Below are 27,086 nucleotides of genomic sequence, written 5' to 3' on the forward strand. Positions count from 1 at the left end.
TTCTGAATATTAACTGCGAAATGAGAAACTAAAAGATTTGTTCCAAGCTTCTGAGGTTCTGGTTTCTTCCTTTTTTAATTCTCTGAAATGTAGTTTGAGTTTTTAATTCTTCACTCTTATTTTCTTTTTTTCCTTCTGAGCTCCTTTGTGCCTCATTCTGTAGTTTATACCCGGTGTGCCCATCAGCTGCTGGGTGAGAAGAATAACCTGGAGAGGAGAAAATGGAAACCACAGTCATGTCGATGCTGATGATATTATTATTATTATGATGATGATGATGAAGTGATGCTTGTGAAAGATGGAGAACGTTAGCATCCGTGCATGCTGTGTGTAAGGTGAGCAGTGTGTGTGGTGCTCCTGAGAGAGAACTCCAGCTCTGTTCACAGGGCAGTGTGAGAACACACTGTCTATTTATAGAGAAACTAAAAGGAGTGTGTGTCACATACATCCCATAATGTGTTCGGTGAAAATGTGTGGAGGAAACAAAAGAGAGAGAAATGTGAGAAACTGTGAGACCAAGAGGAACAGAAAGAGAAAGCATGAGGGACATAAAGAGAGAGAGAGAGAGTAAGATCGGCAGACAGAAGGAGAGACGAATGTCCCGTGTCCTTTGTGGTCAGTCCTGGAGATGAGAGTGAAATATTTTCCTGCTTGGTTTATTCCACGCTCCGTATCTGATCCACGGCGCGATCTGGGATGAAAAGCCGTGGATGTTGTGTGGTGTGAAAACGTGTTGTTTCTGTACAGATGCCGGAGATGATGAGGGATGAAGTGTCCCAGTTGACTGTCCTGCTGTAGAGAGGAACTGAAGGAGATCAGTGTTTCCTCGTAAGCGTGCAGTCAGGTCCAGCAGTGTGAGAGCGCCTCTTTATTCCGTCTCTGATCAGCACTGATCCTGTTCTGTTCATGTGGCTGCAGCTCATAAATACGACTCCATCACTCCTCACTAATGTAGTGAGTGTGCCGTGTTCTGATTGGCTGAGAGCAGGAGGAGCACGGAGCAGTGCAGTAATGGAGTCAGGGTCAGGTGATAAATCTATCAGCTCCCCGATGTTCCTCTTGGGGCCGATTTAGCAGCTCGGTCACACAGATGTTTCTCCACCCTGAGGTGTGCTGCTTTATTTTTGCACTGGAGCTCCAGTTGAATGTAATTCACCCTGCGCTCACAAGCAACGATATAACAGCCGAGCGTTCGTTTTCTACGTGCATGTGTGACATGGAGCTACGACTTCTGAGGCGTTTTAATCAGGATTTTGTCAATTCTGTATAAATTAGTTTTATGATGCTGTAAAGAAGCAACAAATCCAAACAGTTGACTCGAGTGATTCCTACAGAGCGTTTATCCGACGGTTCTTCAGATCCTTGCTCATTACTTTAGTTCCTGCTTGCAGTTAGTTCCTACAAAAATGGAAGGAAAACTTTAAAGGATATGGGACATGGATTTTTTTCTGGGTATAATTATGTATAAAGGACATAAGAAATGCCATCTAAATCACTGCAGGGCGTCAAAAATGTGAAAATCATCACATTATTCAACTTTTTTATACATCAGCGTAAAACAAGGATTCGTTAATGAGCTAGGTGGTCACGTGACCCGTGACGTCACAAAAACTTTCCAAGGAGCCAGCGCTTGGGAATCTAATGTAAACAGGTTACCGAAATGGACACCATCGACAGTGATATTCCCGATGTTTCACAGAGATGTGAAGTTAGACCCTATCAATTCAAACCGATAGCTGGAAATTCACATGAACATGGATCTTGTCTTTACTCTGACGGGTCAGATGATTCTGAGAGTGAGAGTTCATTCAGCCCTCATGAAACTGAAAGCGGTCGGCTGGATAACACTTCCTGGTAAGTTAAAAACAATTCTGCTCAAAGGCTAATGATCTGTTGAAAGAAGTATTATTTTTGTATCATACATTGAAAGTTCATCATAGATCTAGCTAAAGTCCGTTGCAAGCTAGGTTTTTTTTGCTGATATTTTTCGAGATTGATTGAGATACAATGCTTCCAGAGTCTGAGATGAAACCCTAACTGATACACCCAAAATTATAATACTAATCCTTACCTCGGCTTTCAGTCGCTTAGCGAACGCACCTCGTGGTGGCCGTAGCACTTCGGGTTTCACTCCGCCGTCTTGTTCCTGAATTGGGACGTTGGGAACGGCTCCATCTTTAAGTAGCCTCTTAAATTTGGCTTGGCAATTAATATCGCTCAGTACCTGAGTATTAATGTTGAAAGAATCCTCAGTGAAATGGTCCGAGCACAGTTTGTGTGAAACAGTAGGTGCAAAGTTTTTTCTACGGCAGTAGTGAGCCCACACTTTCCTCAGCTTCGGGTCCTTGGGGAATGCAAAAAAACTTACTCCAGGGCATTTCCCATCGGAATTATTGCAACCATAAGCAGCACAATACACCATGATGTCCAATGTACTTTAAAGACTATAAAAACAATTTTCTTGTCATCCACTTCTCCATTCATCTACCCGCTTGTGCTGTGCCCGAAAGTTTTTGTGACATATGATCACGTGACAGCAGCTCTTCCGGTTGCAAAAAATGCATATCGGAAGTCGAGCAGAAATGCCATATAATCATCACGAATATAACAATTTTGCTGAATTTAATAGATGATTTTGTATTTGTTGATGCAATTAATTCATATTTTTAATGGAAAGAAACTGATATAGCGTGCTTTTATGTTTCATGTCCCATATCCTTTAAGTGTGGTTTCATCTACGAGCTCTTATTCGGAAGGAAGGAAGGAGCTGGTGAGAGTACGGGGCGAGTACGGTTAGCTCACTTTGCTCATCTGATCTGAGACTGAAGCTCGTACGAAGCTGATTTTCTGACTCATTAGTGCGTTATTTAACTTGTGTTTAAATAATTAGCTTTCGACATTTATTTATAACTGCTGCTGTTTCTCGTTGGTAACACTAGACAAGCCACGCCCACATAGCGACAGTAGAGGTCGCTACAGGCAGCACGAGTGATTTGTCACCTGCTGGTGTTAACGTTGTCTGAGGTTAGTTTAATTTAAGCTCCGCCCCTCGTTGACCCTGCTGCGTGGGAGGTTGTTTATGTGCAGCAGCAGCGTGTAATAAATCCGCTGCACTACAACCCCGTGCCTGCTCCTTTCAGCAGCCTGCTTCATGCACGCCATTCAGGACCGGTGATCTGAAGTGCAGATGTTTATTAACCGGTGAAAGTTCTTCAGTGTTGTGTACAGAGAGCCCTGCTTTCACCTTTCACGCAGCAGAACAGAGGCACTTCGGCCCCGCTGCAGGAACAGAAAGCCCTTTTTTTATAAATATGGGCAGATGCTCCGACATTACGAGTGTGCGATTCAGCACTTTTAAGTTGAAGTGGTGTTTTAGTGTGTTTCCTTTGATGCATTTTACAAAAGGACTCCCTCCAGCTCAAGGTTACTGTCAATAGCAAGCCATAAGCATCAGATTTACAGTCCCCGGCGTGCGCGTTCATCACTTAGCGCTTCATAAATCCCCATATTACAATACAAATGGTGAATGAAGCAGTTTCGTTCGATCAGCGCACAAAGGCAATAGATGGTGTTCATTTTTTATTCACAAGTGCTTAACTTTAGATCTTTTTTACTTAAATCACTCGGGGACGTTTGTGCAGGATGAGCACCGTGTGTGTGTGTGTGTTGGAAAAGTGTGAACAATCCCAGGACATGTCATCCTTCAGGATAATATCCTTCTGCGTGTGTCTGGAATGAAGGTGTGTGGAGAAAGTGACACGGCGCCGGTCGTTCTGCAGCACAGTGCAGTGATCATTACAGAACCACAGCGCTCTGTTCAAGCCCTTATTCTACCCCTGTACTTTACTTTTGGACTGAAAATTGTTTTTAATAAATTGGAAGCAGTGTTTCAACCAGAATGTTGAACCAAGGTTGTGAGTTTAAATCCCAGGAGCACCAGAGAGCAGCTGCTGATTCATTAAGCAACACAGTTCCTGTCTGAATGGTTTCCTGTCTCACTCGACAGCTGATGCAAAGGTTTATCATGTAAATGAAATGAAACCTCCAGAATATAATCAGTCAGATGAATGGCTTTTTCCTGTCCAGATGTTTAAAGCTCAGAGGCAACGGTTTTAATTTTATGCACATTTGAAACTTTATATGTTTAAAACCCCTCTGTAATTTTCTTCTGCTCCCAAGAAGTATTGTTAATGAGTAATAATTAAAATAAGTTAGTGCGGATCGCGGTGAATTTCTGTTCGGCTATTTTCGTGACCACTCGGCACGTGACGTCATTCAAGCCAAACAAACCGCTTGAGTTGAGTCCACTTCCGTTTACTCACATTGCCGTTCGGCTTGAGTGCAGACGTGCGTTCAGGAATTCCCAAAGAGAAACCCCCATGCCTTATTGCTGTGCAGTGAACTGTAACAACGGGACCCGTTCAGGAAGAAGCTTTTACCTTTTTCCGAGAAAGGAGACGAGGCGGAGCGAGTGGGTTGGCTTTTTCCGAGAGAGGAGACGAGGCGGAGCGAGTGGGTTGGCTCTTTCCGAGAGAGGAGAAGAGGCGGAGCGAGTGGGTTGGCTTTTTCCGAAAAAAGAGAAGAGGTGGAGCGAGTGGGTTGGCTTTTTCCGAGAGAGGAGAAGAGGCGGAGCGAGTGGGTTGGCTTTTTCCGAAAAAGGAGAAGAGGCGGCGCGAGTGGGTTGGCTTTTTCTGAAAAAGGAGAAGAGGCGGAGCGAGTAGGTTGGCTTTTTCTGAAAAAGGAGAAGAGGCGGAGCGAGTGGGTTGGCTTTTTCCGAGAGAGGAGAAGAGGCGGAGCAAGTGGGTTGGCTTTTTCCAAAAAAGGAGAAGAGGCGGAGCGAGTAGGTTGGCTTTTTCTGAAAAAGGAGAAGAGGCGGCGCGAGTGGGTTGGCTTTTTCTGAAAAAGGAGAAGAGGCGGAGCGAGTGGGTTGGCTTTTTCTGAAAAAGGAGAAGAGGCGGAGCGAGAGGGTTGGCTTTTTCCGGAAGAGGAGAAGAGGCGGAGCGAGTGGGTTGGCTCTTTCCGGAAGAGGAGAAGAGGCGGAGTGAGTGGGTTGGCTTTTTCTGGAAGAGGAGAAGAGGTGGAGAGAGTGGATTGTGTGCGTGAAACAAAATCAAGCAGTCAAAGGAGAAACGGAGCAGCAACGCTGAAGCAAAAGGAGAAGATTGGAGGGAAACATTTTTACTTTTGCTTGCAGTTGACAAGTCAAGAATCCTGAGGGATCCTGTACAATCACTGTGGAAATGAGACAAAAGGGAGATTTCCTCGCTTAGAGTCGGCTATAAATAGTATAATGCCGCGGATGGCAGGCTAATGTGGCCTACCGGCGCGCTGTCCAGTAATCGTTCCCTATATCCACTAGGGAGGCGGTTTCATTATTCTTCAAAACGACTCTTATTTAGTATTACGACGAAAGTAGGAATTTCTCATAACTACCAGGATAAATCGTTTGGGCGCGAGTCTTGTTGAGGTCCGGGGTCACCGCGATCAGAGTCGGCCGAGTCGCCGTCCGATTCCGAGGCTGCGCGGTCAAACCAGTGAGCCACATTCACCGATTGCTTCGCAACGGCCACAGGGTCATACAGATACGGTTTCACCTCTCCATATTCAATTTGGAGAGTTCCTACTTCAAAATCGCTCTCGCTATCAGACATTTTACACAACCTCTCACGACCAGAGTCCGTACACGTGTGCTCGGTTCGCAGGTAAACACAGAGCTGCTCCCGGTCTGTTTGGCTTAAATGACGTCACGACGACGCCCCCTGGCGGTGAAAGCGCGCATAAGTGAGATGTAAACAAACCTTCGGAAATTGGGCAAAACAGTATATTTTAACCGTTTTATTCAATTGTAGGTGCAAATCAGACACCAGGAAGATTGAATTCGCTTTTTGGGTCGTTCTTCTAGACAATAAAGTTGATATTCTACGTTTCACCTCCGACCCTTGCTGATGACCTTTAAATGCACTGATTTCCCTGTTACAGAGTACTTTTGTGGAGCTCCTCGATTGCTGCTGCTGCTGCTGCTGCGCTCCTCCGTCGTGCTCAGCCACGTGATTTTTCTCACACTGCAAGCTGTTGATCTTTTTGAGGACGTTTAAAAAAAATTGCAGAGACGAGTCTTGCAGTGTGAGCGTCTCTACAACAAGCACAGAGAACGTGGCTGAGCAGCAGCCGTCTGAGACGCTCGTGGAGTGTTCACAAAACGTAAAGCAAATAATTAAAGGCAAAAATAAAGAAGAGCTCTGTTGTAAAACCCATGGTGTTATTTGGTCAGCGCTTTAGTGTTTTTTCACACATGGTGTTTTTTGTGTTGATACGAAATGAAAAGAAACGGCTCACGAGACACACACACCGTAACCATAACAACGTCCTAGCTAGTATCCGCTAACTAACTAGCCTAGCATGCTGTGTAGATTAGCTTTGCAGATGTTGGGGTCACTCTGGTGATGAGGAGGCTGTGTGTCTTCACTGCGGCTTTGAAGGCAGGAAATCAGGCGAATATGAGCTGCGTGTGTGTGACGTGGGAGTATGCTGGTGGAAATGTTAGTGGGATGTCACATGAACAGTGTTAGTGTTCAAAGTCATTTGACTGACCAGATTGCATAGCTACGTTTGCAATGCTATCGCTAGCTCTAAAAGCACAGACAACTTCTTTGCAAGGTTTCTCTTGGAATAAAATGTTTACAGACCTCGATGTGCTTCCGCAGGTCAGACGGCGAGTTTTCGTAGGTTGTGATGTGCTCCGTTTTAGGCAAACAAAGCAAACGTTTAAAACGAAATGACTCTTTAGTTCTTTCAGAAAACTGAAACATGGGTTCTAGCTTTCGCCATGAGTGCGCGCGTTCCCCAGAAGAACCGCCTCCTTCCATTCTGCCGTCAACTGATGGTGTTAAATAATGCTGCGGAGAAATCACTGAACTTGATTTTATCCAGTCTATGGATGTGGCGTGACCCTAGTGATTACTGATCGGCTCTCAGTGTCACCTGCGAGAAACCCAATCACGTTTTAGAAAAGAAAAGACAGAAATGTCCACTTTCAAAGCTGCTTCACAGTAATGAGGACCTTGACAGAAATGTAGTGGAGTGTAAAGTACGGGATTTGCCTTTCAAATGTAGTGAAGTTAAAGTCATAAGTTGCCAAAAAATTAATAAAGTACAGATACTTAGAAAGTGTACTTAAAAGGATAGTTCGGGATTTTTGACATGAATCTGTATGGCATCCCCATCAGTAGTGTCGTGCAAACACACTGACTTACCCCTGACAGCATCCTGTGAGTCCAGTTCTTGTCCAGTTTTGGTCCAGACGAAAGTAGTCCGGCAAGTTTGTTGGGGTCACGAAAGTAAAACGTTTTTCGTCTCAAAACAGTATGTGTTCAAAAGAGTGATATATTTGCATCACAAAACCGTTGCCAAATAAAAAGTCAGACCTCGAAATCGCTTGGCACTATTTTCTCTCCCTCGGTATCACTGCGCGCTGCCGCCAGGTGACAGCCACGGCTGTTTCATTCATTGTTTACTAGTGATGGGAATTTCGGCTCTTTTTCGGGAGCCGGCTCTTTTGGCTCTTCTTACTATAAGGAGCCGGCTCTTTCGGCTCCCAAACGGCTCCTGAGATTTTATTTTTGATTTAAAGGAGTACGCCACCCCCAGATGAAATTGAGTCAGTCCCTGCAGTCCCTAGAGTTGGATGAGTGAGCCAAAGCGTTTTGTAGCCGACCCAGCCATTGTCCTGATCTGTAAACGCCCCGGTTAGCTTAGCTTAGCGTAGTCGCTGTAATCCGGTGTGTCCAGCTAGCATTGTCGTTACAAAAGTGAAATAAATAACTCAAGATTGTTTATAATTATTTCTCATGACTTGTACAGTCACATCGAGTACACATATCAATGCAAATTAACACGAAGGGATTTACTAGACCAATTTATATCTGGAACTATTTTCAGCCACAGCACAGGCAAAGCACCGCTGCAGGCGCAAAGACACCACGCAGCGCCTGAAAATGGGTGCGCAGTGTCTTTGCGCCTTCCTTTTCCTACCTATTCCTTTAATTGCTGCAATTAACTAGTTAATTCTGATTCTGTTTCTCCTCTCAGTTATAATCTGTCCTGCTTTTGAAAAGATCCTCTCTGGGGGGACAGATGCTGCCACTATACACATCCTCCGTGTGTAAGCCGTGGATAGAGTGCAGCCTTGGTCTCCCACCAGCTTAGTGGCTCTGCGTTTCGCTGTCACCTGGCGGCAGCGCGCAGTGATAAGAAGGGAGAGAAAATAGTGCCAAGCGATTTCGAGGTCTGACTTTTTATTTGGCAACGGTTTTGTGATGCAAATATATCACTCTTTTGAATACATACTGTTTTGAGACGAAAAACGTTTTACTTTCGTGACCCCAACAAACTTGCCGGACTACTTTCGTCTGGACCAAAACTGGACAAGAACTGGACTCACAGGATGCTGTCAGGGGTAAGGCAGTGTGTTTGCACGACACTATTGATGGGGATGCCATACAGATTCATGTCAAAAATCCCGAACTATCCCTTTAAGTAGAGAACTGAAGTAAATGCATATTGTTACTGTCCACCTCTGTCATAATCGCTTAGCAACACCACTCAGGTAAAAACAAAAAAGTGCTTAATATCACTTGGTATTTTCATGGAAAATCTTTTTAGATTTTTTTTATTTTATTTTTTTTAAGCAGCTGTATTTCGCCTTGCAGCCACTCCCCGTGGGATTATACGTATAATACAGTGTGACTGGTGAAACGGAGTGGAAGCAGCTTTAATGTCCACATGTCTTCAGACACGAGCTGATCTTCACAACCATGAGGACTGTGATAATGACACAAACAGAAGAAATCACTCTGGATTAAAGAGTCAGACTTGTGTTTTTGTCTTATCTATAGTGTACATGCAGTATATAGTTGGAGTGTGTGTGTGTTTCAGAGCTGCTGCAGAGCTGTAGAGAGTTGCAGTGTGAGTTTGGATGTGTGAGGATGAAGACCAGAGCCATGTGTTACTGTGCAGATGGAATGGAGCTGGAAGACAATGGGAGGACGTGCCGAGGTGAAACACACACACACACACACACACACACACAGCGCGAACGAGGACGTGTGGGTAAATCCCATTGTGTAGCTGTGTTCCTTGACAAACCCGATTCATCTTTGCGCTGGTGTGAGATGTTTCATGTTCTGCAGTGCAGCAGTAAAGCAGATGATCCTCTCAGGATGTAAATATTTACAGAGCTGCTGATGACTGAAAATCCTTCACACTCACACACACTGCAATCAATACACCTTCTCACTCACACACACACACACACACACACACACACACACACACACACACACACTCTGATGTTCAGTATCACCAGTGTTCATGTTCCCGTAAACATAAACTGAGCACCACTCACGGATCAGCACAGCTCACGTTACATCACGCAGACGTCTCATGAGCCTCGTCTCCTGATTAGGAGTTTGTTGAGGTGGTCTCATCTCATCTCATCTCATCTCATTATCTGTAGCCGCTTTATCCTTCTACAGGGTCGCAGGCGAGCTGGATCCTATCCCAGCTGACTACGGGCGAAAGGCGGGGTTCACCCTGGACAAGTCGCCAGGTCATCACAGGGCTGACACAAAGACACAGACAACCATTCACACTCACATTCACACCTACGCTCAATTTAGAGTCACCAGTTAACCTAACCTGCATGTCTTTGGACTGTGGGGGAAACCGGAGCACCCGGAGGAAACCCACGCGGACACGGGGAGAACATGCAAACTCCGCACAGAAAGGCCCTCGCCGGCCACGGGGCTCGAACCCAGGACCTTCTTGCTGTGAGGCGACAGCGCTAACCACTACACCACCATGCCGCCCGTTGAGGTGGTGATGATTATAATTATAATTACACTCGGCTTTAATCAGTGTAGAATATCGGTGAAGTTGCTGATGGAAGTCAGTCACATGTCCGAAGCTAAACATCACCCATAAAACGGGTGTGGTTTAATCAGGGAAGTGAATTTGGGACTCAAACTTGAGTGTGGAGATAAAATAAATCATCACCAGGAGGGGGCGCTGACTTTAATTGCACATTCTACCCGAACACCGTTTACACTTTTACTGAGTGTGTGACATGAGGTTTGTGTGTGTAGGCTGAATGATGTTAAAGTGATTTTGTTTGTTTGTTTGTTTGTTTTTTCAGATCGTGACGAGTGTGCACATTACAGTGTGTGTAGTCAGATGTGTGTGAACACGCTGGGCTCGTATCGGTGTGATTGTGTGGATGGGTTCAGTCTCCAGACAAACAGGCGCTCCTGTAAAGCCAAAACTGGTGAGAACATTCTTCATCTCATCATCATCATCATCATCATCATCAGCAGCAGCAGCAGCTATACATCAGTTTGTAAATGTGAACTTTAACACTGAAGATTAGCGTCAAACTGTATCAGGTTGGTCACATGGGTTCCCTCAGTGTACGAGACGGATAAAGAGAGACAAAAGGATTACAAGATAAACAGTCATAGCTCCTCAAGCTGTCGTGATCAGTGATTAGTAATCAGTGACGAGTGATTAGTAATCAGTGATCAGGAATCAGTGATGAGTGATTAGTAATCAGTGATGAGTGATGAGTGATAAGCAATCAATAATGAGTGATTTGTGGTGAGTGATCAGTGATGAATGACCATTGATGAGTGATCAGTGATTATTGATCGGCGATGTGTGATCGGTGATGAGTGATCGGTGATCATTGATCGTTGATGAGTGATTATTGATATGTGGTGTGTGGTTGGTGATGAATGATCAATGATGAGTGATTGACGATGAGTGATTAGTGATCAGTGATGAGTGCTAATTGATTATTGATCGGTGATGTGTGGTCGGCAATGAGTGATTGACAATGAGTGATTAGTGATCAGTGATTATTAATTGGTGATGTGTGGTCTGTGATTAGTGATTATTGATAAGTGATGAGTGATCAGTAATTATTAATTGGTGATATGTTGTTGGTGATTAGTGATTGGTGATGAGTGGTGAATGATCAGTGATGAGTGATTGACAACGAATAAGTGATGATCAGTGATTATTGATCAGTGATGTGTGGTCGGTGATGAGTGATTGGTGATGAATGATTGGTGATGATTGATTGACAACGAATAAGTGGTGATCGGTGACGTGTGGTCGGTGATGAGTGATTGGTGATGAGTGATTTATTGATAGGTGATGAGTGATTGAGTGATGAATGATCAGTGATGAGTGATTGACGATGAATATGTGGTGATCAGTGATTATTGATCGGTGATATGTGGTTGGTGATGAGTGATTGGTGGTGAGTGATCAGTGATGAACAGCTGGTGATGAGCGGTCAGTGATGAGTGATTAGAGATTATTAATCAGTGATGAGTGATCAGTGATGAGTGATTGGTGATGAGTGACATGTTTACGATGCAGCTCCATTTTGAAAACATAATCGTACATTAAAAGTGATTTGGATTATATATAATCCGGTTTATATTCGATTTCTACTGTTAATTTCCGTGAAATCTGACCACCAAGGTTCTGAGGAGGTCTGCAGAAATTGGGGCGTGGTCACCAATAGTGGGTGGAGTTACATTTGTAGAAGATTATCAGTATCCGTATGTGTAACTTTGCAGTAATTTGGCATTAGCACTGCAATGTTGTGCTAATCTGAAATGCTATATCTAAGTATGTCTGGATAACAAATCAAACACCGGTCCTCTTCAGCCAGTCAGCTTTCAGCAGGTATTCCACAGCGTCAGCACCGAGCTGCGGTTCCGGAACTCGAATGTCTGTACAGTGGCTGCTGTAGGAACAGAAGGTTGCTGTTTTGTTGCCTCACTGCAGTAACAGACTGAAGGCATTTTTTTAAGGACGCTGGTTTTGAACGACCTTTTAGGATGGCGTTTACGGTGACGTGTGACGTCAGCACGCTGTGTAACGGAAACAGAGAGTCAGCTAGTTGGCTAGCGGATGCCTCACAAATCATATCAAATAAATGTTTTTGGTTAGAGTCACAGCGTTTTAGAGAGTGCAATGTTTATTTCTCAGTAACTTTTCAAAAATTGAATTAAAAAAAAAAAAACTTTTACTTGTACCCAAAATCACTTTTCTGTGAAGTTCAGTCTGCCATCTTTTTCATTTTTTTAATTCTGCTGTTTGAGGGAGCTGCCACACGGATTTATGGGTAAAAGGCAGCATTGAGGATACATCGACGTTACCTTCAACTGGAGGCTGTGTGAAGGAATCTTAGAAGACAGGAAATGAGAGTTCGATCAGTTTCGAATGGTCCTGGATGCCTCACTGTGTCAGACAACCTCCTGAGGCAGCACTTTCCCCGTGTCAGACGCACCAGTGTCAGTGAGTGAGTGATAAATTAGGCGTGCTGTTTGCACGCTGCTAAACTGGCGCCTGGACACTTTCACTGTGCTTTTGCTACATTAGCCTTGAAGCTTCAGCGCAGAAACTAAAGAAGCAAACGGACTGTCAGGTGGCCCGTGCTCAACACTCTCACAATTAACACAAACGGACTGTCAGGTGGCCCGTGCTCAACACTCTCACAATTAACACAAACGGACTGTCAGGTGGCCCGTGCTCAACACTCTCACAATTAACACAAACAGACTGTCAGGTGGCCCGTGCTCAACACTCTCACAATTAACACAAACGGACTGTCAGGTGGCCCGTGCTCAACACTCTCACAATTAACACAAACAGACTGTCAGGTGGCCCGTGCTCAACACTCTCACAATTAACACAAACGGACTGTCAGGTGGCCCGTGCTCAACACTCTCACAATTAACACAAACGGACTGTCAGGTGGCCCGTGCTCAACACTCTCACAATTAACACAAACAGACTGTCAGGTGGCCCGTGCTCAACACTCTTACAATTAACACAAACGGACTGTCAGGTGGCCCGTGCTCAACACTCTCACAATTAACACAAACAGACTGTCAGGTGGCCCGTGCTCAACACTCTTACAATTAACACAAACGGACTGTCAGGTGGCCCGTGCTCAACACTCTCACAATTAACACAAACGGACTGTCAGGTGGCCCGTGCTCAACACTCTCACAATTAACACAAACGGACTGTCAGGTGGCCCGTGCTCAACACTCTTACAATTAACACAAACGGACTGTCAGGTGGCCCATGCTCAACACTCTCACAATTAACACAAACGGACTGTCAGGTGACCCGTGCTCAACACTCTTACAATTAACACAAACGGACTGTCAGGTGGCCCATGCTCAACACTCTTACAATTAACACAAACGGACTGTCAGGTGGCCCGTGCTCAACACTCTCACAATTAACACAAACGGACTGTCAGGTGGCCCCTGCTCAACACTCTCACAATTAACACAAACGGACTGTCAGGTGGCCCGTGCTCAACACTCTCACAATTAACACAAACGGACTGTCAGGTGGCCCATGCTCAACACTCTCACAATTAACACAAACGGACTGTCAGGTGACCCATGCTCAACACTCTCACAATTAACACAAACGGACTGTCAGGTGGCCCGTGCTCAACACTCTCACAATTAACACAAACGGACTGTCAGGTGGCCCATGCTCAACACTCTCACAATTAACACAAACGGACTGTCAGGTGACCCATGCTCAACACTCTCACAATTAACACAAACGGACTGTCAGGTGGCCCGTGCTCAACACTCTTACAATTAACACAAACGGACTGTCAGGTGGCCCGTGCTCAACACTCTCACAATTAACACAAACGGACTGTCAGGTGGCCCGTACTCAACACTCTCACAATTAACACAAACGGACTGTCAGGTGGCCCATGCTCAACACTCTTACAATTAACACAAACGGACTGTCAGGTGGCCCGTACTCAACACTCTCACAATTAACACAAACGGACTGTCAGGTGGTCCATGCTCAACACTCTCACAATTAACACAAACGGACTGTCAGGTGGCCCATGCTCAACACTCTCACAATTAACACAAACGGACTGTCAGGTGGCCCGTGCTCAACACTCTCACAATTAACACAAACGGACTGTCAGGTGGCCCATGCTCAACACTCTCACAATTAACACAAACGGACTGTCAGGTGGCCCGTGCTCAACACTCTCACAATTAACACAAACGGACTGTCAGGTGGCCCGTGCTCAACACTCTCACAATTAACACAAACGGACTGTCAGGTGGCCCGTGCTCAACACTCTCACAATTAACACAAACGGACTGTCAGGTGGCCCATGCTCAACACTCTTACAATTAACACAAACGGACTGTCAGGTGGCCCGTGCTCAACACTCTCACAATTAACACAAACGGACTGTCAGGTGGCCCCTGCTCAACACTCTCACAATTAACACAAACGGACTGTCAGGTGGCCCGTGCTCAACACTCTCACAATTAACACAAACGGACTGTCAGGTGGCCCATGCTCAACACTCTCACAATTAACACAAACGGACTGTCAGGTGACCCATGCTCAACACTCTCACAATTAACACAAACGGACTGTCAGGTGGCCCGTGCTCAACACTCTCACAATTAACACAAACGGACTGTCAGGTGACCCATGCTCAACACTCTCACAATTAACACAAACGGACTGTCAGGTGGCCCGTGCTCAACACTCTCACAATTAACACAAACGGACTGTCAGGTGGCCCGTGCTCAACACTCTCACAATTAACACAAACGGACTGTCAGGTGGCCCATGCTCAACACTCTCACAATTAACACAAACGGACTGTCAGGTGGCCCGTGCTCAACACTCTCACAATTAACACAAACGGACTGTCAGGTGGCCCATGCTCAACACTCTTACAATTAACACAAACGGACAAAAAACACATTTTTTCAGAGTGAAATTGCCAGTAAGGGGTGAAACGAGGGATGTTCATGGCAGAGGAGTGCATCTGATCTCGGATGTTTGCTTTTAAATCCGTTACGCTTAAAATAATTAAACGCAGGGTGTGATGGTAAATAAGGCTGATCTTAATGAAGAGTCAATCAACACTCATTCACGCTGATGAAGACTGACTGTCAGCGCCAGAAATAAATAGCCACTTAATCACGCTTCATACGCGTGAAAATCCTCTCAAAAAATTTGAAATAATTGAGGTACCTTATGTCAACATTAATCATTCTTCAGTTTATATGGCATGAAAGAGTTTAAAGCTTCGTGTGTTGATGGAAAAACACTCTGGCAGCTGATGCTCTGCAGCTTATATCCTCATATATCTGATCTAACATCTACGTTCTGCTGTAATTATCTCCATCATATCAGTGTCATGCTGCTAGTAAACCACACCGCCTGCTCGGAATCTCAGGTTCAGAAAATATACACTTTCAGTTTCCGACTCCGTGCCACTGGTGAACGTCACGAAGGAACACGCAACATTATGCAGCTGCAAATCACAGGGTTATATTAATGTGCTCATTCTGATACGTTAGCGTCGCTATAGTAACGGCTCACTGGGAGGAGGGACTCGTACAGCAGACGCTCCACTTGAACATTTTTCAAGAACTCGTTGAAAGTGAGGAGACGTCTATAGACCCTTTCACATGTTTGTAAACAAACCGACCGTTGCCAGGATGCGCGCGCAGCCTGGACCCAGAAACAATGGCGCTGCCCATAGACTGGCATTATGAGCTGTCAGATTATGCCAAACAATTGTCATTAGAAGATCGAGAATGCTACATAAATAAGTTAACGCTAACAAGTGGACATCGCCTACCGGATCCGCATTTAATTAAAGAGTGGACGGACAATGTTAGTAAGTTCCCTGGTATACAATGGCCAGATATATTCTCATACCAGTGGCGGCTGGTAGTCTTTCAAACAGGGGAGGCTGGTCGGTTACGACATTTCCAGATTTTAAAAGAAAACACATCAGTTTTGCCCATACTCTTGCCTCTGATCTGGCTGATTGTTGGCAGGGTCACAAACTGTGAAATAACAGGTTCTTTTGGCCCATTAGCCTACTGTCCAATATACATGATGGTGGTGTTGGGGGGGAGGGGTATATTTTAATATTTTATATTTTAAAATTGTGGCATGTTGTTTAAAAATTGATCATTATTGAAAGCAGCTCTTTGTGAGGAACCTCAGCAGTAACAGCAGAGTGTTCTGGAATAGGCACAAGCACTGACCTTGGGGAGCCAAACATAGAGCTGGGGGCCACACATTTCATTCAATGACACTTTCCCTATATTTTACTTATTTTGACTGAGAAATGTTTTATTGACAATTTTGATAACCCTTCACTTTTAATCCAGGTCTGTAGTGTGAAATGTTCTCGGCTGTGTTTTTGTTTAAAAATGTTTTCCAAATTGTAGCTGTGTTTAATTCATATCCAGAAAAATATATATTCCAATACAATATACTCAGCATAAACATTTTAAATAGATTCTATATTTCTGGTCCATCCATGACATATTACTAAAGTAGCCTATTTACTGTTGTTGATGTGGGTCACTTGCTGTTAGCCAATTCACTTTCTCGTACCAGGAGAGCTGAAAGGAACGAGTATTATTCCCTACCTTTTTCACCAAGTCAATTTGAGGCGTTGGTCTACCCTGCTCTTTAATTTTAATTTTTTTCTCGAAAGGAAGACTGGCAAATGGCTTCGCCAAAATTAAATCAGCAATGCTTGGCATCCGTGCGCAGCTTTCTTGCTAGCTGACTAGCCCCCTCAAGTTCAAGTTCAGTCACTCAAATAAACGACATTTCTGGAACTAAGATAGCAAACTTGACAACACTATATTTACACTTTATTTACAATGAAAATATATACAAACTAAAAAAGCTGGTAGAAACCGTATGTAATGAATGAAATCGAAATGTAAGCTGATCTCTTACAATACACCACAGCACTTGCGAATCCGCATGGGACTGAACTGAGATTCACCGCTGCCTGTCTATAGTTGAAACGAGCTGTCAATCAAAGAAAATATCCGGCCGCTTTCACCAATCACCAGTCTCCTCGCGGAAACTGCCATGTCCCTCCCATGTGAGGCTGGGAGTCCGTGGGCGGGCGTTTTCGCAGTATTTGTCCAATAACCTTCTTGCATTTTGAGATTGAAACGTGCAGAGCTCCCAAATGCCATTAAAGTGCACTGAGGCTGGGCTGCATCGCGCTGTCACGAGGGGGAAAAACTCACGCGCACATTAAAGTTATAAGGGCATTTTTAGAGGAGGCTGAGCCTCCCTCGTTGTCTTAGAGCAATCGCCCGTGACTCGTACCTTATTGACAAGACTTCAGTGTACACCAACGAAAAACTTCGTGCCTACAAGTCTTTAGACACATATGATTGTCATGTGCGGGCATGTACAGAACGTGTTTTACACTGAAATTGATGAAAACTTCTGTGCTCTGAAGTCAAAAATCTTACCAAGTCAGCGTCAAGGTCAGAAGGTTGCTATGTCTGAAGCCTGGGTGGTATAGAACAAGCTGGAAGGCTACGTTTTGATTGCACATGTACGGCAGGGTAAGTAATCTCCTACAAACAAAATTGCATGCAAAGCTAAGTTAACATGCTAACAATATTCATTACATTGTGTAACTATGACCCAGCTAATCAGACAAACGTTACCAAAGTATTTTGCTACATCAATAAACGAAGACTAGAAAGAATAAAAAAGAAAGATTTAATAAATCGCCTGATCTTACCTGTGATGAAGTGGGCGCTGCAAACCCGCGCATTTTTGATGGTGCTTTCATCCCAGTCTACACGTTTGATGGCTTGTAGCCGTAGACGTCGGTGATTTTTTTTGGAATGGGTGAGATCCTGCTGGAACTCTGTACATTTTAACCCATTTTAATCACTGCTACGATTCTGACACCCGACAACACAACAACTAGGCATTTCTTCCAAATCTTTCTTCTCGTCTCTACCGTCGCCAAAAGTCAGTCTGACCGTCGCTGAGTCTTTTTTGAGTCCAGGCTGCGCGCGCAATTTCCTCTTACGTATGAATGACGTTTACTGCGAAGGGGTCTATAGATATGAACATTTGTGTAAGGAGTCTCCAGTGTGAGCGCTGTGTAACAGTCAGAGCTGAAGCTGGAACTGTAAGATCTCTGACGTCTCCAGGACAGAGGAGTTTACACTTCTGTACAGCTTCTCAGGAACAGGACAAGCTGCGAGTTTCTTCTTGTTAACTTTGAGAGAGAGAGAGAGAGAGAGAGAGAGAGAGAGACTGGTGAGGGAACAGAAACTAACTTGTTTCACCGAATGTAACTGTAAGTGGATAAAAAGTATGACGTGTCATTTAATGAACAGAAAACTGTAACGGTTGGTAAGTTGCTGTGGTGTGAGAGGAATAAAACACTTGGAGACGTGCTGTTCGAGGAAACAGTGGATTATTTCCCTGTAGCAGCACTCCCCCAGGTGTGTTATTCCTTACTTGTGGAACTATTAATTCATGAGTTAACTGTCCATTAAACCGTAACGTTTCGCATAAAGTGCAGAGATTTTGTTAGTTTTACTTCTAGTTAAAATTCCTTCAACGTATTTTGTGATAATAATCCTGCGGAACATCAACAGTGTGTTGTTGATATTTTATTCAAACTTCCAGTCACATTTCAATGATTTATTTGTCTGTTTGTTTGCTTACTATTTTATCTTTTCAGATCCTGGAGATCAGCTGCCTCTGCTTCTCTCAGCAGGCGTTAATTCTGTATTTTTAACCCACCTAAACGGATCATTGGTGTCAAACCTGACACACCCCCCCTCAGGTGAAATTCAGACGCTGGACTTTGTGCACGCAGCCGCAGCGATGTGCTGGATCTCATCGGGTCAGCTGTGGTGCGCTGAAATGACCAAACTCAAGAACGGAGTGACAGAGAAACGACGAATCAGGATCTCACACAACCTGCAGAGTGAGTACGGCGTTGACCGTGCACCGTGTCGGCTGTGTGAGGGACCTGGACGCTTTATATAGCGCACTGCATGTTCAGTAGGGATGCGTTCGGGAGTCAGACACTGTTTCTGATTATTCTGACTCGTTTGTAGTGTAAAAGTGTAAAAGTGCTTGAAGACTAATAAGAAAAAATCGAGAAATGCTGAAGTAAAGGTTAAACGTGTGTGATTTTTATATAATTTTTAAATATTGAGTGAGAATTTTTCACATTCTTGTATTTTTCCGCACCTGCCTTTTGCTTTGTGAAGTGTTTAATCTGGTGTTAATTAGTCAGCTTTAATGTGGAATGGTTAAGTCAAATCTAATTAACAGCTCAATCACACCAGGACGGAGCAGGTGCACTAACTCAGCTGGAGGTGAAATCAGAGTACAGAAGTCGATCAGGGTGGAGCTCACTCTCTTGGAGAGCTTTACTGATGGACTGTGTGTCAGCGGTGTGAGACGTCTCACCTTTATTCACAAAAGTGTCCTGAAATCGTCCTGAGGAGGAGCTTTAATCATCCCAAAGCTCAAAATCCCATTTATTATTATTATTATTATTATTATTATTATTGGAATTAGTGCACTGAAGGATCGTGGCGGTGCGACTGTCAGTCACGGCCCCAGCTCTAGTGTGTACAACCCCGATTCCAAAAAAGTTGGGACAAAGTACAAATTGTAAATAAAAACGGAATGCAATAATTTACAAATCTCAAAAACTGATATTGTATTCACAATAGAACATAGACAACATATCAAATGTCGAAAGTGAGACATTTTGAAATTTCATGCCAAATATTGGCTCATTTGAAATTTCATGACAGCAACACATCTCAAAAAAGTTGGGACAGGGGCAATAAGAGGCTGGAAAAGTTAAAGGTACAAAAAAGGAACAGCTGGAGGACCAAACTGCAACTCATTAGGTCAATTGGCAATAGGTCATTAACATGACTGGGTATAAAAAGAGCATCTTGGAGTGGCAGCGGCTCTCAGAAGTAAAGATGGGAAGAGGATCACCAATCCCCCTAATTCTGCACCGACAAATAGTGGAGCAATATCAGAAAGGAGTTCGACAGTGTAAAATTGCAAAGAGTTTGAACATATCATCATCTACAGTGCATAATATCATCAAAAGCTTCAGAGAATCTGGAAGAATCTCTGTGCGTAAGGGTCAAGGCCGGAAAACCATACTGGGTGCCCGTGATCTTCGGGCCCTTAGACGGCGCTGCATCACATACAGGCATGCTTCTGTATTGGAAATCACAAAATGGGCTCAGGAATATTTCCAGAGAACATTATCTGTGAACACAATTCACCGTGCCATCCGCCGTTGCCAGCTAAAACTCTATAGGTCAAAGAAGAAGCCGTATCTAAACACGATCCAGAAGCGCAGACGTCTTCTCTGGGCCAAGGCTCATTTAAAATGGACTGTGGCAAAGTGGAAAACTGTTCTGTGGTCAGACGAATCAAAATTTGAAGTTCTTTATGGAAATCAGGGACGCCGTGTCATTCGGACTAAGGGCCTCTGCATGCTCCTGCGACAAGGCTTTCGCAGATAGCTTTTCGCAGACAGTTGTAATTTATCGTTGAGCGGGGAGTAATAGGCGTGCGCGATGTTATTCACCGCCACAAAACAAGGGGGCGCGAAGTTGCGAAATCGCTAGGAGTAGTTGGTGGGTGTGGTTAGTGGAGTGTTTATCCTCCGGTTACTTATAATGACTAGAACTGGAGTCGTATAGATGTACGTACTTCCTCACTTCCTCGATCAACCGCTCTTCGTGCTGCTCCATCTTTGCTCGTGTTTTTAAAAATGGCGGTAGTGAAAACAAAACAAACCAGGAAAGTAGGGAAGCGGAAGTGCGTGTACAGCGGATGTAGAGTGGACCAATCAGAACCCTCTTGTCTGTGACGCTGTCTGCGAGGCTTCTGCGGTGGTCACAATTTTTGGGAGGTGCGCACAGAGCGTCTGCGAAGGGGGGGGGCTACGCAGACGCCATCTGCGACACCATCTGCGAGGACTGGGTTGTCAGCATAAATTGGCCTTAAAGAGGAGAAGGACGACCCAAGTTGTTATCAGCGCTCAGTTCAGAAGCCTGCATCTCATGGTATGGGGTTGCATTAGTGCGTGTGGCATGGGCAGCTTACACATCTGGAAAGACACCATCAATGCTGAAAGGTATATCCAGGTTCTAGAGCAACATATGCTCCCATCCAGACGACGTCTCTTTCAGGGAAGACCTTGCATTTTCCAACATGACAATGCCAAACCACATACTGCATCAATTACAGCATCATGGCTGCGTAGAAGAAGGGTCCGGGTACTGAACTGGCCAGCCTGCAGTCCAGATCTTTCACCCATAGAAAACATTTGGCGCATCATAAAACGGAAGATACGACAAAAAAGACCTAAGACAGTTGAGCAACTAGAATCCTACATTAGACAAGAATGGGTTAACATTCCTATCCCTAAACTTGAGCAACTTGTCTCCTCAGTCCCCAGACGTTTACAGACTGTTGTAAAGAGAAAAGGGGATGTCTCACAGTGGGAAACATGGCCTTGTCCCAACTTTTTTGAGATGTGGTGTCGTCATGAAATTTAAAATCACCTAATTTTTCTCTTTAAATGATACATTTTCTCAGTTTAAACATCTGATATGTCATCTATGTTCTATTCTGAATAAAATATGGAATTTTGAAACTTCCACATCATTGCATTCCGTTTTTATTTACAATTTGTACTTCGTCCCAACTTTTTTGGAATCGGGGTTGTACCTTGACACTAATGTTCTCATATTAATGAGCTGATGAAGAGTTTTATATCTCAGTGCTGTCACTCATATTTTATTACTTTAAATGATAACCCATAATATAAAACCTAATGTGATCCTCTTACACTTGCATCCATTTACCAGAAACCCATTCAAGGTGCAGCAAAAACCCTAAATATTTGGTTTCTGCTCGGCCTTAAATACATCATAAGGTTGTTGTTTTGTTATCTGGACTCTAACTTTAAAGCTCTGATGTGCTCAGCGTCTCTCAGACCTGCGCGAACCGCTAACTGAATACAAAAAAAGTCCTCAGAATTGAACCTTGTGTTCTTTTGAGATTTTCATGGTAAATTATTCAAATCTATATATATTTTCCAGCTTTCCCATCATATATGATGAATCAGAGATAAAAATTCGAGACTCATGATTTGATCAAGGTGAGTCTGAGCTGTGTGAAGCGAGCTGGGATTTTTCTACACAGAACAGCTTGTGCAAACTTTCCAATCATTAATTTCCTTCCGATGCTGAGTGGAATCTTAAATCAGCTCTGTGCATCAGTCCAAAAAGTTGCACGATGCCCTTGTCCTTCATAAATATGCATTTGTTCTCTAAAGCATGCCGTTTCTCCCCCTCTTTCCTTGACCTCCTTGAGATGTGGAACATATGGCCATTGACTGGCTCACCGGAAACTTCTACTTTGTGGACCGAGTGAGCGACCGGATATTTGTGTGCGGTGAGAAAGTGGACGTGTGCGCGACGATAGTAGAGCTGGACATCCACAACCCCAGAGGAATTGCACTGGATCCAGTAATGGGGTACGTTTCTGGGTGGTGATGGGGGGTTTGCAATGAATTTGTCCCTTCAGTTATTTTAGTTCAGTGGTATAACACTAATGTACCATACACTGTACATGTGCCGTCGTTATGTGAGTGTTTTATATGAAGAGTATTGATAAAAATGGAGCTGCTCCTGAAAACAGGAAATCCCATTTCTGCTGAACCTTTATAAAACACCAGCCTTGTATATTTACACATCAACACCAGAGGTGGCGCTACAGGACAGGTAATTGCTTGGAGCTCTGCATTTTAATGAGATCAAAAAGGTCAAATCTCAAAGTGGCAGATCTTCAAACTGTCCGGTGGGTAATGTCCAACCCTACTCCAGAAACCCACCATGTCACGGGCATGTGGCAAGGTCACTTTGGACTGTCACTCTCTTCAAACTGAAGAGGAACGAAAGAGAAAACCAAGAGAAGAGGAAAAGAGGAAGCAGGACTATGATGATTAGTGGCGATAATTATTTCTGTATTAGCGTAAATATAACTACACTAAGGCATTGATGACTGTGACACTAGCACAACATCAGGTTACATCAGCAGCTAGCAAACGCTACGTTCACACTGCAAGGCTTAATGCTCAATTCCGATTTTTTTGTGAAATCCGATTTTTTTGTGAGGTCGTTCACATTAACAAATATATGCGACTTGTATGTGATCCTCAGTATGAACGAAAAGCGACCTAAAAGTGTTCCGCATGCGCATTGCAGGATACGACGACGTCACACGCAGTGAGCATGGCCAGTGTTTACGGAAGTAAAACCGCCCGGTTGCGGTATGACCCATCCAATCTAGCTTGAATAGCTGCATCCCCCCAAATGGAAACCAGCTCCCTAACCTCTGCGTCCTTCCATTGAGAAGATTCAGAACCTTCACAGCCCGAAGCGTCCCTCGCATTGATGTCATGCGCAGGGGCGCAGATACGTTTTTTGAACTGAGGGGGACAAAGCTGCCAGCAAACCAACCCCAACCCCGATATGCCTGTCAAACTTGTTGTGGGTTACCATAGCAACCAAGCTCGAGCTCGCAACCTGTGCAGTCTGCGCAGCTCAACCAACCGAATATCAGTCTTTGTTTTGTTTTATGTGAGTTGTTGCAACTATGTATACACTGCTGTGCACCTCAATAAACCGAATGGTAATTAGTCTTTTGATTTTTCCGTGAGGTTTGCCTTATGCAAAGTGGGGGGGGGGACCGAACGAAGTGAATTTAAATCTGGGTGGGACGAATCCCACCCGTCCCACCCTCTATCTGCGCCCGTGATTATGCGCCATGTTGTTGTAACTTTTTTTGAGAGACCCGCCGCCTACTTCAGCGCAGAATAGTGACGTTTGTGGCTTGTTGATGACGTGTAAGTCGGATGAATGTGACCTGGCGGTTCAGACTGAAGTCGCATATGAAAAGAGCGGATAGGAATCGGAATTAGGACCACATATCCAAACGGCCTGGGTCGGATTTGAAAAAATCGGATCTGTGTCGTTCATATTGTCAATAAAAGATCGGATACAGGTCACATATGGGCGAAAAGATCGGATTTGAGTCACTTCAGCCTGCAGTGTGAACGTAGCCTAAGACTCGACTGTGTTTGGAGACTGCACTGTAATTTACTTAGCCAGCTGTTTTGGTAGAATGAATCATTTTGTTCATAAAGTGTATCTAGAGAGTGTAAACGCTGTTCTGTTGTAGCCCGTGCCGTGTGACGAGGGTTACGTTACGATGCTACATGTACACTACTGTTCAAAAGTTTGGGGTCGCTTTGAAATGTGCTTATTTTTGAAAGAAAAGCACTGTTCTTTTCAATGAAGATCACTTTAAACTAATCAGAAATCCACTCTATACATTGCTAATGTGCTAAATGACTATTCTAGCTGCAAATGTGTGGTTTTTGGTGCAATATCTCCATAGGTGTATAGAGGCCCATTTCCAGCAACTCTCACTCCAGTGTTCTAATGGTACAATGTGTTTGCTCATTGCCTCAGAAGGCTAATGGATGATTAGAAAACCCTTGTACAATCATGTTAGCACAGCTGAAAACAGTTGAGCTCTTTAGAGAAGCTATAAAACTGACCTTCCTTTGAGCAGATTGAGTTTCTGGAGCATCACATTTGTGGGGTCGATTAAATGCTCAAAATGGCCAGAAAAATGTCTCGACTATATTTTCTATTCATTTTACAACTTATGGTGGTAAATAAAAGTGAGACTTTTCATGGAAAACACAAAATTGTCTGGGTGACCCCAAACTTTTGGACAGTAGTGTAGCATGCTGAGTGAACGCCGAACACTGTCATCCTGATTCTTTATAAAGGCATCCAGAGAACACGGCAGTGACGGTTACTAATCAGAAGGTTGGTGGTTCAAGCTCCAGGACCTTCAGCCTGCCACTGTTGGGCTCGCCCTTTAACCCTGTTTGCTCCAGTGTATCATGTCTGACCTCTGACCCTGACCTCCCAACAATCTTCAATGTGTGAAGAAAAGAATTTCCCTGTGCTGTACTGTGTAATATACTGTGTATGTGACACATGAAGGCTTCATCCTCTTGTTCAGCAATGCCAGGAAGTCCCCCACAGTCAGTCCCTACAGGCTCCACTGATCAGCACCGTTATTCCCGAGTAATGTGACGCCTGTGACGTAGAGAGACTCCGCCCTCACCCGCCCCTGTGCAGAATTTCATTACACCAGCTTTTATAAACTTCAGACTGTTTAAACAGTTTCAGATTCAAATGTTAAACTTCCGCACAGAAACACACCGACTGTCTGAATGAGAATAAGGGGCGTGGCAGCAGCCGGCCAATCAACAGCCCCTCTTCACACACGCTCACTGGAACTGGACACACACATTGTAATCGTACACGTTTATTCCTTTACCCTTTATTTCACACTTTCCTTCTTCCTTTGCTTTTTTGTTTCACTTTTATTCAAACAAATAAACACTGATGGAATGACGTTTGTGTTTCCTCAAACAGCGCAATAACACTCAGTTATCTCCTGCTCGCTATTCAAAATTATATTAAACTTGAGAAATGCATTAGAATATTTACGACTGTATAAATATTTCAGATTTTATCACTACAGTGTGCTGTTGTGTTCTCAGGGACTCGGACGCACATCCAGTACACACAGACAGAAAAACTCACCAGTGAAAACACACACACACACACACGACTGCATGGTGCTGGTCCTGGTCCACTGGAGCTGTTCCTGTGACCGTTCACGCCCTCGTCTTACTTGTCCTCTTACTTGTCTGACCCCAGACATTCTTCTTCTGTGGTTATTCAGGTTTTTCAAGACTATTAAGTGCCTCCCGAGTATCCGGACACCCTGCACATTATGGTGTACTATGTAGGAAGCTAGTACTGTATGAGGTTTCGGATGCAGCCCAAGTGTCCTGAAATATCATTTTTTTCTGCAAAATGACCCTGTGTACGAGCAGCTCGGCCCATTCATCTGCAGTAACAGTGCTGTTCTCTCACGAAGCCCATAAACTCATCGTAAAGTCTCATAATGCACCTGCTCTGAACTTCGCTGGTCCTGTGTCGTGTGATAAACTACCTGTTTTTAGCTGTAGGTTTAACTCCTGCCTTTTCCTCAAACTCTTCCGTTTATTCTAAAGCTCTGTTTGTTTTCATTATCCTGGGAAAATAAATAAAATAATTTATTTTTTTCGCGGTCCGGTTTCCATCAAATCCTGCACTCTGATTGGCTGGCGAGCGGGTCCGTATCCTACGGTACGGACCCCAGTTACGGACCTCTGGCGACTCGCTCGTTCACAGCAGCAACAAACATAGTAGCATTTTTTTGTCAACATTTATCTTTTTTTATAAGACTTATTTATAAGATTATCAAAAATCTTATAATTTTTTGCCAGCATTTCTCAGGAGAACAGCATTAATTTTACAGCATGGACAACGATAATGACAGCGAAAGCGAGTTTTACTACCCTGAGGAAGAAGAAATAAAATAAAACATTTCAGGAGAAAGCTAAAAACCTTGGAATCCCATGGAAGTGCACTTGTATACCGAGGAGGAAGCCATTTGCATTACAGCTGTGAATGAGGATTCAAAATGGCGGCTCGGCTCGGTTTTCCCTTTCGGGCGCTCTCGTTTTCTGTTAGAATTTGGTAAAGGAAAAAATAAATATATTATTTACCAGCTTAAGGTCGGTCCGTATGGTGAAATACCGTGACCTCGGCCCTGAATACTGACCTCCGCCCAGAGGACCTCGCTCAGTACTTTCAACACCTCGGTCACGGTATTCCACCATACGGACCTCCCAGCTGGCAAATAACACGTATATATCTATATATGGGCGGCACGGTGGTGTAGTGGTTAGCGCTGTCGCCTCACAGCAAGAAGGTCCTGGGTTCGAGCCCCGTGGCCGGCGAGGGCCTTTCTGTGTGGAGTTTGCATGTTCTCCCCGTGTCCGCGTGGGTTTCCTCCGGGTGCTCCGGTTTCCCCCACAGTCCAAAGACATGCAGGTTAGGTTAACTGGTGACTCTAAATTGAGCGTAGGTGTGAATGTGAGTGTGAATGGTTGTCTGTGTCTATGTGTCAGCCCTGTGATGACCTGGCGACTTGTCCAGGGT

General features: G+C 44.3%; 1 protein-coding gene across 1 annotated transcript in view; it reads left to right on the plus strand.

Moving 5' to 3' along the window:
* The window catches only part of lrp1ba (low density lipoprotein receptor-related protein 1Ba), a 453,831-nt gene that overhangs the window by 76,475 nt on the left and 350,270 nt on the right, over nucleotides 1-27,086 (plus strand). Inside the window, exons 16-19 of the mRNA XM_060911172.1 lie at nucleotides 8,935-9,054; nucleotides 10,193-10,321; nucleotides 18,632-18,880; nucleotides 22,321-22,483. Of these exons, the coding sequence (XP_060767155.1) occupies nucleotides 8,935-9,054; nucleotides 10,193-10,321; nucleotides 18,632-18,880; nucleotides 22,321-22,483 (661 nt within the window). The remainder of the gene's footprint in view (nucleotides 1-8,934; nucleotides 9,055-10,192; nucleotides 10,322-18,631; nucleotides 18,881-22,320; nucleotides 22,484-27,086) is intronic.

This window comes from Neoarius graeffei, chromosome 27 (assembly GCF_027579695.1).
Source record: "Neoarius graeffei isolate fNeoGra1 chromosome 27, fNeoGra1.pri, whole genome shotgun sequence".
Taxonomy (NCBI): Eukaryota; Metazoa; Chordata; class Actinopteri; order Siluriformes; family Ariidae; genus Neoarius; species Neoarius graeffei.